At 43.7% G+C, this 15054-nt stretch overlaps 1 protein-coding gene across 2 annotated transcripts in view; it reads left to right on the plus strand.

The window, feature by feature from the left end:
• The window catches only part of LOC135366910 (protein unc-80 homolog), a 44451-nt gene extending 30811 nt beyond the window's left edge, over positions 1–13640 (plus strand). For both annotated transcript variants that reach the window (XM_064599897.1, XM_064599898.1), the window contains exons 49-62: positions 22–132; positions 1329–1560; positions 1873–2076; positions 2844–2939; positions 3022–3192; positions 3261–3384; positions 3462–3662; positions 4012–4107; positions 4522–4610; positions 4877–5045; positions 5557–5745; positions 6487–6720; positions 7601–7810; positions 9141–13640. In XM_064599897.1, the coding sequence (XP_064455967.1) occupies positions 22–132; positions 1329–1560; positions 1873–2076; positions 2844–2939; positions 3022–3192; positions 3261–3384; positions 3462–3662; positions 4012–4107; positions 4522–4610; positions 4877–5045; positions 5557–5745; positions 6487–6720; positions 7601–7810; positions 9141–9478 (2464 nt within the window). In that variant the 3' untranslated portion in view covers positions 9479–13640. The remainder of the gene's footprint in view (positions 1–21; positions 133–1328; positions 1561–1872; positions 2077–2843; positions 2940–3021; positions 3193–3260; positions 3385–3461; positions 3663–4011; positions 4108–4521; positions 4611–4876; positions 5046–5556; positions 5746–6486; positions 6721–7600; positions 7811–9140) is intronic.
• Positions 13641–15054: the final 1414 nt, after the last annotated feature.

Genomic DNA, 15054 nt, shown 5'->3' on the forward strand with positions numbered 1-15054 from the left:
GCTTTTGCTTCGTTGTTGCAGAAACTACACTGGTCCTCAAAAGGCTATTGACCTGAGAGGTTCAAGTATAAAGAATGCCACACGTGGAGCATGCTCACCTCCTTATGAGATTGAGGAGGATTTGCCTTCTAGGTGAGTAGCTACATGGCAGTTTGGTGTGCGTGATATAATAATGATACGGTATCTGTTGGAGTCAATGATATATCTGATAATGATATCTGCTGGAGCAAAAAAGCAGAAAAGGGACGTGACCTGGAAAGTGCACAGTGGATGATAAAAACCTGGAAAGCTTTGCAGTGTTAGGTTCCTTGTGGAAATGAAATGCTGTAGCATGGTTTGAAGGTGAACATATTTGGCACAAATGTGTCTGGTTGGGTTAACTCAGGGGGGCAGGGGGGATGGAGACAAACACCAACAAGGGGTTTCCATCCATCAGTGTCAACATGCACAGTAGGACCCTCATGACATGATACAGTATAATGCTTTTTTCGTTTTTCGTTTTTCCCAGCGTTTTTTGTGGGACCTGACAAATTGTACAGTGACGGAATCTGTACAAATGATTTTTTTTTACTTCTAGGGGCTGCAGTATCATTCCAATACTATTCCCATATATTCAATATGCTCAAGTATTCCAAGATTTCTTTCCGTACATAACTCGTGTGTGGATAAGCTTGCTCTTTCATTTACGTGGACCAGAATGTTAGGATGGAAAATAACGTCGTAAATAGCGAAAGATTGTATTATGCCAGGGATTACATAGGCCTTGGCTATACGTGGTCTACACGTTGCTGGTATCCCCTTTTCAACCGGCAGCCTGTACGGACTAGGGTTGTCACCAGGCCGGTATTATACCGACACGGCTGGTTATTTGCTGGCTCTGCCGGTTGCCGGTAGGAAGGTGATACCGGAAGCCTTTTGCCGGTATTTGTGGCTCAAGACCTTTCATAGGGGCTTTTCTCTTCAACATTCCACTACAGCTTGAATAAATATGGAGCATAGAGCCAACTCCGCAGTCACCAGTTCTTTCCTTAGTTATTCATTAATATTATTATTATTATTATTATTACTCACAGGAACATAGGTTTCCTTGTATTATCTTGAGCTCTCTCTCTCCTTTTCTGTGTGTGCTCTTCCACCCCTCACCCACTTCCCTTTCCCACAAGCCATTCCTCCTTTCCCTCTATCCACCTCCTCTCCCTCCGCCGGTATTTTTCACTACGAAAGGTGGCAACCCTAGTACGGACAGCAAATAACTGGCCGTGCCCGGCTGGCAACCCTAAGTGACAAACGTGAGGGGTACCTCACCACCCGTTGAAACAACATTGCAGATTTGTGAACGAAACCCTCTACGGGTCCCGCAAGCAAGCTGGCACCCACTATGAACAGGACGACGAAGATAGTGACCTGCTGCGCTTGGAGTTCCGTAAACCACGTGACACACTGTTGGGCGTCGTAGCGGAGTTCCTGACAAAATGCTCGGCACGTTTGGCAGACCTTAGCAAGAAAATTCCAGACCTTCCGAGTAAAGCTACCGAGCTTCTGGATGTCAAGTGCCACCTGGTGAGATCCCAGTTGCTTCACCTAAAAGTGCCACTACAGGGCCAAAAAAAATTATTAATTTTATTTATATATAATTTATATAAAAAATATATAAATATATTATTTATTTATTATATATTATATAATTATTTATATATTTCAGCAATTCAATTTAATTAAGTCATTGAGTAATTATTTTATTTATTTTATCAGTCACGTAGAGAACCCGTATTTTTGGGGTATACGGTACAAGATATTTTCCGTAGTGACACTTTAAACGTAGCTAGGTCATGTTCAGTTACGTAATTATTGACGGAAGGACTTTGTTTGCAGCGTCTTGCAGAAGTGGCCCACAGCTTACTCAAAATGGCACCCTATGACCCAGTTACTATGGCATGTCGTGGCCTGCGTCGCTACCTCAACGAGGTGCTTCCGCAGTCAGAGTGGGCGCAAGAAGCCATGCGCCCCGCCCTCATCATGGTCATCCGGCGCCTTGATAAAACCTTCACAAAGGTTGCAAAGAAGCCTGCAATAAGAGTAAGCCACTTAATAAAGCTGTGGTATACACTGCTTCCACCAATTACGCTGTTGCATTTGGTTGTGTCATCAAATCCTGTGTAAAGGCACACTTAATAGTACCGCAGGAGGTCTCAAATATCTTAGAGAAGGACAAAATGGCTCTAATTCCCATGGTTGCACTTCCAGTACTAAAGAATGACTCAGTCAGTTGGCAAAAAGTAATGTAGTAGGTACTTTTGGGGATGGTTGGAGCGTGAGTTCATGTGTTGATGTCGAAACAAGAGTGTTAGATGGCAATTCAAAACAGACATATTCAAAACCATTCTGCTTTTTCTTTTTGATAAACACTCCTCATACTTTCATGTTTAAGCTGTCATAAATATTTTGCTTGCTCATTGAATTGTTCATGTAATGATGAGCTCCATATCAAATAGAGCATGCCTCTGTATTACTGATTATAAGATGGATACCAGGACATGGACAGGGGGACAAATTTGCGCCCTGATTTGAAGGTTGCCTCTTTAGGGTGAAACCTGATATTTACCCGACAAATTGCCCTCACTGAGACGTCTGTAGGAGTGCACACGAACTTGTTTGGCAGAAAAATACAATTACATCACCGTTTGTACCAAACCAGTACAGTTAGTTTGAGTAACTGAGCCCGATTTCTCCCCGAATTTAGCATGAATTTAGAGCACATGTTGATTTACCCGACTTGTACGCCTCGAATTTAGAAGAAAAAAAAATTCCCAAAAACTTCGAGCTCTATTTACCTTCTTTTTCAGAGACTCGTTGATTGGGAAGCAGCCCGTAATCTTCTCAGAGGCGTCTACATGACACTGTACAGGCACCCTTACATTGCCCACCTTCCACATCTCAAGGTCTGGCATACTACTGCCATTTACATTTTGTTCATGTACATACTGTAACAGCATTGCCTGAATACATTGTCCTTACATGCAGTCATTAGTTGCCATCTGCCAGAGCATCATTGTCGGGGACCAGAACATTTCCCTGATCGGAGAAAGCAACATGAATGTTTCTGCCTCAGCCGCTGCACTTGCCCAGTCTCCTCCGCCAGGGTTCTGCTCTGTAGCAGTGCGTCTGATTACCATGCAGATGATTGCTCTTGGGGTATGTTGTGTAGCGTGAATCCTTGATGGGCTGCATCACACATTTGTTTTTTCAATTTGCTCTTTCAGGAGTCCCAATCTCTCGAGAGTGTCTGTGGTAGTTCATCCATCTTGTCGAGCCCCGATAAGACTGAGATTTACTTGATGAACTTTATATTGCCACTTTGCATAAGAGTCAGCAGTGGAGTGAAAGGTAACAGTTTTTCACTCGCTTGGATTGGTACTTTGCCACGAAGACACGTAACCGTGTGCGCATCACATCACGTGTAGATGTCCCCAAGATGCGGCCATCGGACATTTCTTTTGCCCTGACGGTGGTCCTCAACGCTTTGTCACCTGTCAGCCATAAGCATCACCCATCATCTTCTGCTGTTGGCAAGCTTCCGGCTGAAGCTCAACAGAACACATCCTCCAATCAAGACAAGTCTCCTAATAGAGTCCGGAGTTCCCTGTACCAAATAGGATTTTTAGGTTAGTGGTTCAGGAATATGCCTCCCGTTGTAACTATTGATGCGAGCAGACTGATTCGTTAATTAATAAGCTGTGTGGATATATTTTCCTGTTTGGTATATTTGGAGAATTCAATTTGAAATATTCATTAAATATGTAGTGCATGGGGGGATGTGCTTTCAATTTTGCAAAATTTTTCACACCCTGTAATCTTCACTTGCCAAAATGATGTTTTACAATAAAAATTTAAGACATTAAGCATCAGCAGTCACGTTCCTTTCAGTCCCAAAATTCGCTGCTTGCATGTAGGGTCCCTCAACAACGTAAGCAGTATTTGTGATATATGCATTTCATATATCTTATGTTCCAGGTTTGAAGATATTGATTGTCTGCTATGAAAGACAGCTGATCAGCGACTGGCACAGAATAGCGCGTTGCATTCGAGAGCTTGGAAACAGGCTACAAGGTATTCATAACCTCTGTACAGTTTGTCTTAGAACTTCAGTTAAATATGCCTAGTGATGGATATAATTTCTGTGATGTACAGGGTTGGCCGCAAGATAAACTTCGGGGTTTGTAACGGAAGGAGCTGAAACACAAGTACATATAGCCGATTGGAAATGTTAGGCAGCGGCGTTTTTTCTCTTTCTTTTTTTTCACAATTTATTTGCAGAGAAACGAACCAAGTGGCGGTATTGACATAGAATTTTGGGGCATACTACGTCCTCTAACGTCTACTTTAGCTTCCCGACACTGTTTCTATTTGTTTTATCTTCGTTACAAACCCTGAAGTTTATCTTGCAGTGAACCCTGTACATTATATTGAAAAAGTAAATAGAGTCTAATGTATCTTTTCTCTCTCTCTCTTCTCTTTGATCAGGTGGACTTGCACTTTGGAGTTTCTTGGACTTCGTTGTCACGCATCGGACCCCACTGTTTGTGCTACTGTTTCCTCTTATCAAGTACAAGGTAGCCTCATTTTCGGTGGATATTAATTGGTTGATTCATTGATGTTTGAGTCATGGAAAAATGTGACTACACAGCAAATTCTAGGCAGCATGCTTCTGAAGTACAGCAGGGGGACTCCCAAAAATAGCATTTGGGAGGGCGTCGTCTGCAACTCACACAGACGCATAATAGTGGGGTCCATAGGGGCACACTGCTTATTGTCTAGAGGATGTGGCTATTGTCAGTGTTCAGCTTGCAGTTTGTATCTAAATGTTTCCCTTCAACAGATCTTGCAGACCATTTGCGACAACGAGCAAGAATACTATTATCAGCAGCTGATTCGTGACAAGCTGAAAGGGGTGAACCTGCCTATCCCCAAGAGCTTTGGCTGCGTGTTTGTCGACTTGGTCAATGAACTCAAGACCCTAAAGGAAGACCTTGTAGCTTGGAAGCTGGGTGAGAAAAGCTTCCTGCTATAGGTGGAAAATAGACTGTGCTATCTTATAGACAGTCATTTCGTATTACGTCAAAGTCACACTGTTTCATATAGGTCGGATGGTTCATATATTTTTTTGCAATTGGGTTAGTTCTTGATGCCCTGGTCAAACAGTGTCATTTTGATGCAGCGAAAGAGTTTGTGTTAAGAATGTAGGATGAGAGTGGAATGAGACAGAATCATATATGGGGAGACTGACAGTGTCAATGAGTGTTCCTCCTCCTGCCTCATGTCTTCCCCAGGGTCGGGGGGGGGGGGGGGGGGGGGCGTAACGTGGGGTAGACGTGAGGTATGGCGTAGGTGCATCTGATCTTTGTCTTTGGGCGCTCCATTCTTAGCGGTTTTTGTCGTTTGAGTACCTCGTAGAGCTGGACTGACTTGTATATCTTCTTCCACATGCAACACATATCTGTCTGAAAGAGGAAGTGTAAAATTATTAGCCTCTTTTAATTTCTTCGCGTACTTCACCAGGTGGTGAACTGGATCGATGCAAGTCATCCACAACTGAAGGGCACAGCAGTGAAGTCTCACAGTCTGTGAGCTTCACCCGCACCCTACCTCCAGGAAGTGCACACCGTCCAAGTTTCACAGAACTCACTCCGGATCATCAGAGCATCACACGTCTTGGAAGTCCACCAGGCATGGGATCGAACGATGGCGGTAATACATTACTGGCACCAAACTATTTTTGCAAATGTTACCTCCACTCTGGGCTGTCGGAAGCCCCTTGCCACTGGGGGTGGGGGGGTGGGGGTCGAGAAGGATTGTACATCAGGGACATCTGGTATGCAAAAATAAATTCATAAAAACGAAATAAAACGTAGTAAAATAACACGCACTGCAGAATTACGTGAAATATGGTGCTATGAAAAACAGCTTCATCTTGATGTTGGCAACATGTCCCTGAGCTCTGGGGCAATGATAAAACACAAAAACAGACAGTGCAAGACAAGGCTTTTTGTCTTGTGCTGTTTGTTTTTGTGTTTTGTCTTTTGTCCTTCCCCGAAGCTCAGGGACATGTTTTCCGTCAAGTGTACACCAGCTCACTTGTATTTTACTTCTATGTTCAGCTTCATCTTATTGCATCCAGTTACTTGTGCAATGGCCAGCCTTTCTCTGTTATGTATCTGATTTACATGATGTGATATTACCTGGAGTAATCAAAATTTTTGTTGATGAACGTGCAAATCCTGTAAAAATATACCTCATAAGAGAACATCAGGTATCCTATCTGATATCTATGCATGAAAGCATGAGGGGAGCCCAACGTCAAAAAGGGCAGTTGCCCCCCCCCCCCCTGACCCCTCCTTCCGATGCCTCAGTTTCCACATCTCCATTATGTTGGGCTGGCATCATATGTCGCCTACTCCGCTATACATGCGCAAAATCTCCTCTGTGCAGGAGATAAAGGCATTGCATCACCTGGTGTATCATTGGCAACGAAGCAGGCACCTCCACCAGCACGGGCCCTGAGTCGTTCTGAATCCCAGCGGGATCCTCCGAGAGAACCAATGCACGAACCCCCGCGCGGGCTCAGCATACGACTGCATCCCAGAGAAAGTGGTGCACGGCGCACCATGGAACGTTTCTTGCGGAGAACCAGCTATCCCGAGGAAGATGCACCCCCATCTCGAGGTAAGCGGGAAGAAGAGAATCGCAAGAGGAGGCTATACGTACGGGTTAGCAACCTGTAGAACAAAGCACTTGCTGGGAAGCCACTCTGCTGCATACTTATAGGGCCCTGTGTTCTAGGATAAAAACCGTTTTAACCTGATTTGCACCGAAAAAAACTTGAAAGTCAACTTGGTAATGTGCCAGTTCAGCCACCAATAGGGGCTCTGCCACTGCACTGCACACTGAGCATACCTGTCTTGTATCTCGCGATAATCTAAAATGCGAGAAGCGCTCTTTTTTTATTTTCCACCCAAAAATCTGCTTTTCCACATAATATCACCCGATTTTACCCTGTTTTACAGCTCCAGAAATAAAACCAGATTTTTATCCTCCGATTTTCAAAAAAAACATAAAACCAGAAAACACGGGGCATATTATACATGCTCTGCACACGGTATGGCTGGCTGTCACGGCTGGCTTGGCTGTCACGGTTTGGCTGTCTGGCTGGCACGGATGAGCACTACACGTTTTCCCGGCGATTTTAACCCAAGTGCCAGCTAGATTAATCCACGTGCCATGCAAACTTTATGGGACATGGATTAATTTAGCTCGCACTTGGATTAAAATCGCTGGGAAAACCTGTAGTTATGGGCTAGTCATGACAGTATTCACAGCAGCTTATATTCATGCAAGAAGGCCTTCGATGTATTCCAAACGTAAACTTTTACAGGTATTTTTTTTACGAACACGATAGCGCGCGTAAGGCCCGTTATGTACTGCTGCGAATTTGGAATATACATAACGTTGTTTTTGCGCTCACTGCATGGCCGAAACAAATTTTTGACAGCAATTTGTTTTGCTCGTTGTTAATTCAGTGCTGCGCCCTGTTGATATCATGCAGTATATCGCCCCATGGAAGCCATGGATGTTGAGCACTCTGCAGCATCCGAGCCTCGTCTGTTTCGGAAGTCGACACTGCTCATCAAAAAGCGAGGCAGCAAGAAGAGCACTGGCAGCAGTAGCCTTACATTGGTGGGCGTGCCCGATAGTGGGGCTGCCACGGATGAGGAAGTGCTTCAGGATAGTCTACCTGAAGGTGTCGACTCCACTGGTACGATAGCTCGCCCAATTGTTGTTGTAGCCTCAACAGTAAGGCTTGGTCGAAGACAACGGCATTCACAGTTTTGCCAGCCGATCTTTTTGTTTTACTAAAAAAATTCGAACTGTTTGATATTCCAGACAAAACTATTGGTTTCATCAAACACCCCCATAGGGCCAGTCTATTGCTACTTCCAGTATTTTGGAGCGTTTCTTAAGAGAACGGCTCAATTTTTTTTACGCATTTCGGCTAAGCTGGGGCTGATTTTTCAGGCTGCGCTATCTTCCAAGAACTGGCAAACTGTAATAGTGAACATTTATAAATTGCTCGAAGCAGGTACTCTATGAGAACACTCTGTAATTGTAGCACAACCTACACAACAAACCACACGTACAGCTTGTGGTTGATCCGGCATCTGCAGGCGTTGCAAGCTTGTACCGGGTAGCATGCCGTACGTGTCTATTAGTCAGAAGAAACACTCTTGCAACACCTGTAGATCTCAGATAAACAGGACAAACCATTTCATTCAGGATTAACCACAAGCTGTCAATTCAAGACAAGTATGTTGCAAGCTGTACATAATTGCTTCATTTCATGCTGGAGAGAGAAGCTAGTTGATGTAGAGACACCTGCACCTGGGCCTGTAGAGCAAACTCGAGTGTATGGGAGAGCAAATCTATTCAAGCCACTAATTCTTACAGTGCTCATTGCACAATGCTCCTGGCAATTTTCACATTAATTTGTGATCATGCACCAAGTTAGGGTTGCCACCAGGCCGGTATTACACCGGCACGGCCGGTTATTTGGGCGCTCTGCCGGTTGCCGGTAGGAAGGTGATACCGGCAGCCTTTTGCCGGTATTTGTGGCTCAAGACCGTTCATAAGGGCTTTTACGGTATTTTCCCTTCAACATTCCACTACAGCTTGAAATAAATCTGGAACACAGACCCAGTTCTGCAGTCACCAGTCGTTTTCTTAGTTATTCGTTCTTATTATTATTCATTGTTATTATTATTGTCATTGTTATTTCTAGCATCAATGATACAGCCAAACACAGGAACATATGTTTCCTCGTATTATCTTGAGCTCTCTCTCTCTCTCTCTCTATGTGTGTGTGTGTCTCGTCCACCCATCGCCTACTTTCCCTTTTCCATGAGCCTTTCCTCCTTTCTCTCTATTCCACCTCCTCTCCCCCAGCCGGTATTTTTCACTACGAAAGGTGGCAACCCTACACCAAGTGCATGTTAACCAATCAGGCCCCATCCCCCTGTTTTGTTTTTATTCTCTACTGTGAAATGTTGCGGAGACCTGTTCCCAAAAATTGTGTCTTTTGGGGATAACAGGAGAGCCCCTGACACCGCCAGCATCACGGCCGCAGTCACCCGAGAGCAGCGGAGAACCTCAGCGTCCACGCCACCGCCTCCAGCGGCAAAAGGCGCAGAGTCGCAAGACCTTTCGGTTTGGGAAGTCACGCAGAGGGGCCGGCTGGGCGGCGGCTGGAGACGGCGGGCATGCAGACGACACCCCTCCGACTGTGGCCGAGGAAGAGCCCGAGGGTCGTCCCAGAATCCTCATGCGAGCAACATCTCTCAGGGGCGTGCCCTCCACAACGGCTGAGGCACAGCGACCTCCAGAGCCAACCCTGCCAAACGGTAAAGGGGAGGGGGAGGCATCCGCTTAAAAACAACTGTAAGTCACGAGCGAGGTTTGAACTACCTCGGGAGACCCTCCTACAAGTAAGAGCAGCGCTACAATTAAGATAAGTGCGGTGAAAAAATATCTTTCCACTAATCATTTATCACCTCGTACTATTAAACCTGCATTCTTGTTTCAAAAGTTTGTCACGCAAATGGTGCATATTAATACCTCTGTCAGAAGAGCACATCTATGGCGTTAATTTAAGGTTATGGCATTAAGAAATGGCCATAATTTTGATAGGGCCTTAGGCTCTGGGAAGCTGCCAGGCAGTATCCGTGAAGGCATTTTACCGATGATGTCCACATCGTTGAACACATCTGCGAACGTTGAATGTAATGTAGTGAAGTCACGTTTTTTTCTCACTGTGAGTACATGAAAACAACGTTTGGTTGGTATTTTGAAAATACGACAGCAAACTTCATTTGCTTTGAAGTGCTTTCGATATTTTTTTTTGGTGCAGACGACACAGTGCAATGCCACGTGCGCTGGTTCGAGGGTGTCACTACAGACTGAACACCTGAACAGACGGGATAAAAAGCGAAGCAAAGTGCAAAAATGCATCAGAAAAACGCGAAAAAAAAAGATGACAGAGCATTACATCGCGTAAAAACATTTTATTTTGAATTGAATTAAGTGTCCAGTTTACGGTGGGCTTGGTGACGAGGTTTGCGCGGTTTCGATGGAATGCCGCAAAATTGTCTTGCGGGAATGCCATTGCCCTCTGTCTCGCTTTTGTCGCAAATGCTGTATTGCTGACCATCTGCCAAGAAGTTAATGACAGTATACACTTACGGCCATAACCGTTAAGGCCGTAAGTGTGCCGGTCTGACAGGGGTATAAAAGGTTATATTGCTGCATTTATTTCATCATGAATCGAAACATTTTTGGCACCTTCATGAAACACTATGATGCGATGGCTGCCATCCAGAAGAAGGAAGACAGAATTATGCATTTACATAAAAAATAATGAGAAGTCATACTTTTTAATATTATTTGGGCGTTTCGTCCGAGAAGTATTAGCGAGGAAGTCTGAAAGCTGTAAGTGTGCGAAGGTACCTTAGCAGAAACATTGTAGGGATCTCTGGTCTTGCGACGCATGTCGCACTGGGAATGGTGTCGTACCTTAAGTTATCACGCATGATAAGATTTGTTTTTGTCATGCCAATTATTCAGAGAGGTCTGACAGAGTCACCTTTGGTAAAAAAAATGTAAAAATGTTAAAAATGCCTTCCTCTTCAAAAGATAATTGTGGTGCAGCTTGAGAAGGGTTACCTTATGTGATGTTTGTGTTGTTTGTACTGCCTTTATTTATTATTTATTATTTATTTATTATTTATTTATTTATGTGGGTACCTCATGGGTCCCATAGGGCATTACATGAGGGGGAACAAAAATAATTTAATAACAACAAACGAAAAATATGCAGCTCTAGAACAGTACTGCACTTTACAATATTGATTATTATTTTAGATGTGGACATCCTAATTTAATTTTTGTGTTGTGCTAATTTGTTTGCCTGCTAGCTAATTAGGACATGACATCCATGCGCCTCCATCTGCTTCAATACTTTCTTTTGCATAAGAAAGGAAGCTACATTGAGTACACGTTTACACCAGTTTGAAGGAAAATTTGGGTTGAGTTCCTGTACTTGGGTTATCCTTACTTTTATTACTTTGTTGTGGGTAGAACCCTGTGTTTCGAGTTTTATACTTTGTGCTACCTTATCACGGGTAAGATTTGGTTTTCATACCAATTTGAGATAAAAACAGGTAATATCTAGTGTATTGTTGAAGATTTTGAATTCCCTCAGCGTAGATTAGGAACTCGAAATGTGTTTCACTTGAAAGACAGAAATGTACTGGAATGAAATACAATAGCAGTGTAATAGATGGTGGTAGGTATAGGTAGGTTACAGGACACAATCAGCAAGCACAACTATGTGGATTCCAACTAACAGAGCGAGTCATTAATTTCCCCTTATGTACTTGCATTAACAAACAATATTTAGTTGACCTACAGGGTGGCCTGCTTTTAATCAAGCTGACTGGCTATCTACCAGAACAAAATTAATAACATAATAACCTCCTCTTACACTAATTGGATGAATATTACACCGTAGAAACGGGTTTCATTCCTTGCAAACATTTTTGCTTGCACATGCTAGCCGTTCCACACCTACAAGACCACTGTCGCCGTGTAGCAGTTAATTTCGTGTTGCAGATTTTGCACCTTTTTCCGGAGTAACAGCAGGGGTAAAAGAAAATTGCTCAATTTCAAATTGCTAACAAGGTAAACTTTTGAGCACACAGCCTTGCTGAGCAGTGACATAAGTGCAGTGCAAGCCTCAATGCTCAGAAGCATGTAACCTGTCACAGTGCTGCTGCCCGTGGGAAACAGCAAAGTTGACCATCAGGGTTGCAGCTGTACTATAGTAATAAAGGCTATCCCAGTTAAAAATTCCAGTTGTGTCCAATTCGATTCTCAGTTGGATTCAATGTGTCCAATTGGATCCAATGTGTCCAATTGGATCCAATTCAACTAGCTAGTCTTAGTGTTTGCGGGTTTGATTTTGTGTTGCGACTACTGTTACACCATTTAGTCGTAATGCTTGGGTAACATTTTCACGTGTATGCAAAGAACTAACTGTAACTTTATGGCTATGTAACTGGAATGTAACTTCAGGGCTAGTGGTCACATCACCTTTAATATGATTTGCTGCATTCCAAAGAGCACAGATGTCACATGCGGATCTTGGTTCCCACCTGGCCCCTATCGCACAAACACTCTGTCTGCGTCCAAATTGAAAATGGCGGAGCCTTTATTCATGTCTTATCCGTTACTGCAAATCACTATGTGCCAATCACAAAACTACTACGAGTTCAACTCAGGTACGAAAATTAACCTAGTTGACCATGATCGCCACATAAATAGTGTGCGAGAGGATCAGCCCCTCTTGGCACAAAAAAATTTTTTAGAGTGACTGCAAAGTTGCAATATTATTGGCCCGTCCACTCTGCTTTGAGTTTAGTACCATCCATGGCCACACAGTGCCCCTGAATTTAAATGATCACTCGTACAGGTAATGCTTCAGACTACAGGTTTTCCCGGCGATTTTAATCCAAGTGCCAGCTAAATTAATCCATGCCCCATAAAGTTTGCATGGCACATAGATTAATTTAGCTGGCACTTGGATTAAAATCGCCAGGAAAACCTGTAGTTTTGGAGGAAGATTCTACATATTTCAAGGCAGGTCACCCAGTATCCACAAGTTCGTGATCTTGAATACTAGGTGTTACGTTTCTATTCTTGCTGTGCATTCCGTTCATGTCTTTGACTTAAGAGCTCTGGGCCATGTTCTACAGTACCAAAATCAGTGGGGAGACTTGTAGCCCACATTTCAGGCAGTAATGTCTGAAGTCCAGCTGTTGATATGCATTTCAAGAGACATGCATCCATGTATCGTCGGTGTGTGGTCGCTACAGTAGATTTACGTTTTTGCAGAATCAGCTCTTAGACTGTCAACTGTAGGCATGGTGATCTTGATGTTGTGTGCCTCTACATTGTCTTCCTGTGCTACGGTGTTAGAACTTTGAAGTGCTAGTCATGTTCCACTGCAGATAGGCATAGTTAATGGCCGCGTTAGCGTGGCCGGCTCTTCTATGTTGAATTGCAACGAGTACCTGTTCGTTACCGCTACCGTGCCAATCCTGGTCCAGTGAGACGGGGCCACATCACTTGTTAATCGATGTGCAGCCACCTTTATTGTTGTACATGGATATTTTAGCTAGGCCATATTAGGAGCGGGACATTTTGGGAGTAGCATCTGATTATTTACCTGCTGCTGTGCTGTTACCCAGATGGATCTTTTTGCTGTTTGTAGAGGACTTGTTTGGATGTTGCTGTGTGCTTTGGTGATATCCCTTTGTGAAAGAAGTTGTGAGGGTATGTATTTTTAAGGCGTGAGGAGAAGAAACGTTGGAAGATGAGTGTGCAGGCAACGTGCTCACACAGTGTGTGGATTGGTGTTATCCTCTGTGTGCTTTGTTTTCCTTTACACATTTGATGTTTGCAATTCTGCAGTGTTCTTGTTGTGTTTGTTAATAAAAAGAGTTACACTTGCTTCAAGTGTAACTGGCTACAAGTAAGCAGGGTTTTGGCTATGAATCTCTGACAGCAAGGAAAGAATTGGAATCCTTGCTAACGACATTTCAATACATGTTTATAGAACATATCACCAATTTGAAATTTGTTCATCTAGCTGTGGAGGGTAAGTCAGCCTTGCTGTCCTGGAAAGAACAGTATCAGGCAGCAGCAGCAAATCAAGGATATCACGTTTCCTGCGGGTGAAATCTTTGTCCCTGTCCTTTTTTCACTCTTGTTACGATTTGTGCACACATAGCAAGTGCTGTTTGCAAGACCAACGTAATGTATTGATAGAGCCATGTGCTTTAGGGTAAAGTCCAGTAAGATCCCACTTTTCTATGTTCTCTGATGACCTGCAGAAATTTTTACATGTTGTACAAATGTGACTTCTCTATCCAGTTTGCAGCTGAAGTTCTAAAATATAGAACTCGAGCACCGAGACATGAGAACCGTAGATGTTGAGCACTTTTTCCGCTCAACATTTCAGCTGACTATCGATAAACGCAAGCCACTTCTGTTGAAATGGCTTTTGGGCTTGAGCATGAAAAAAAGTGATCAAAGTAAAACCATGTGATCAATGAAAGCGGAACTATTAGTTGAAATATGGCAGTCGTCGAAGAAGTCGGACAGAGGCGGGGTTTGAACCACGCATCTCTCTATCACCTGGTCGAGCACCTCAACCAATTTGACCACGCTGGCATCCACTTCCCGAAGACTCGCCTGCTAAAAAAGTGCGAGCCAGTTTGTTGACAACACATCCAGAAAGCTGTTTCCTATAGAAAAACGTAACGCTGATTTATGGGCGTTTGAGGCATTGACATAAATCGACATAACGGTCTCTGTTCGAAATACTGGCAGCCTTCGTCGTGAGGCAGTTCCTTACCAGTTTGCTAGATTTTCTGGAGAATTTCTATGGAGATAGTATTCACATGTTTCTTGGAGCATCCTCTACTTATCATCTAATGCAGATCTGCCGAAATCCTTTTGGACTGCCTGTGCAACAGGGAGGTGACCAAGTGTGACGGAGAGAGACGAAGATGAGCAGTTATGTCGACAAGGGTAAACGTCACTTACATAATACACAGAAAACAAGGTAAAAATTTGGCTGAAAGAGTTGCATAATTGCGACTTTACGCTTCTCTTTTTCGTTTCTATACTCATAGAGCTCAGGGCACAACCCACTACTACTGCTGCCTTGCTTCCATGAAAAGGAGACACACTTTCTAACCTTTGTAATGTCTCTTTAGCTGGAAATGTGCCACAATTCGATTGTTTTTCTGCAACCCCCAAGGTTTACCTTGGAGGCTTTTGGTGTACCAGAGAAGGCCCGGGCAGCTGTAGATGTTGCGTGTACGTCCTGACGACTATGATTTGTCCCACTTTTTCTATATTCCAGGCATGTCCCAGAGACGTAAC

The sequence above is a fragment of the Ornithodoros turicata genome, chromosome 8, assembly GCF_037126465.1.
Source record: "Ornithodoros turicata isolate Travis chromosome 8, ASM3712646v1, whole genome shotgun sequence".
Lineage (NCBI taxonomy): Eukaryota > Metazoa > Arthropoda > Arachnida > Ixodida > Argasidae > Ornithodoros > Ornithodoros turicata.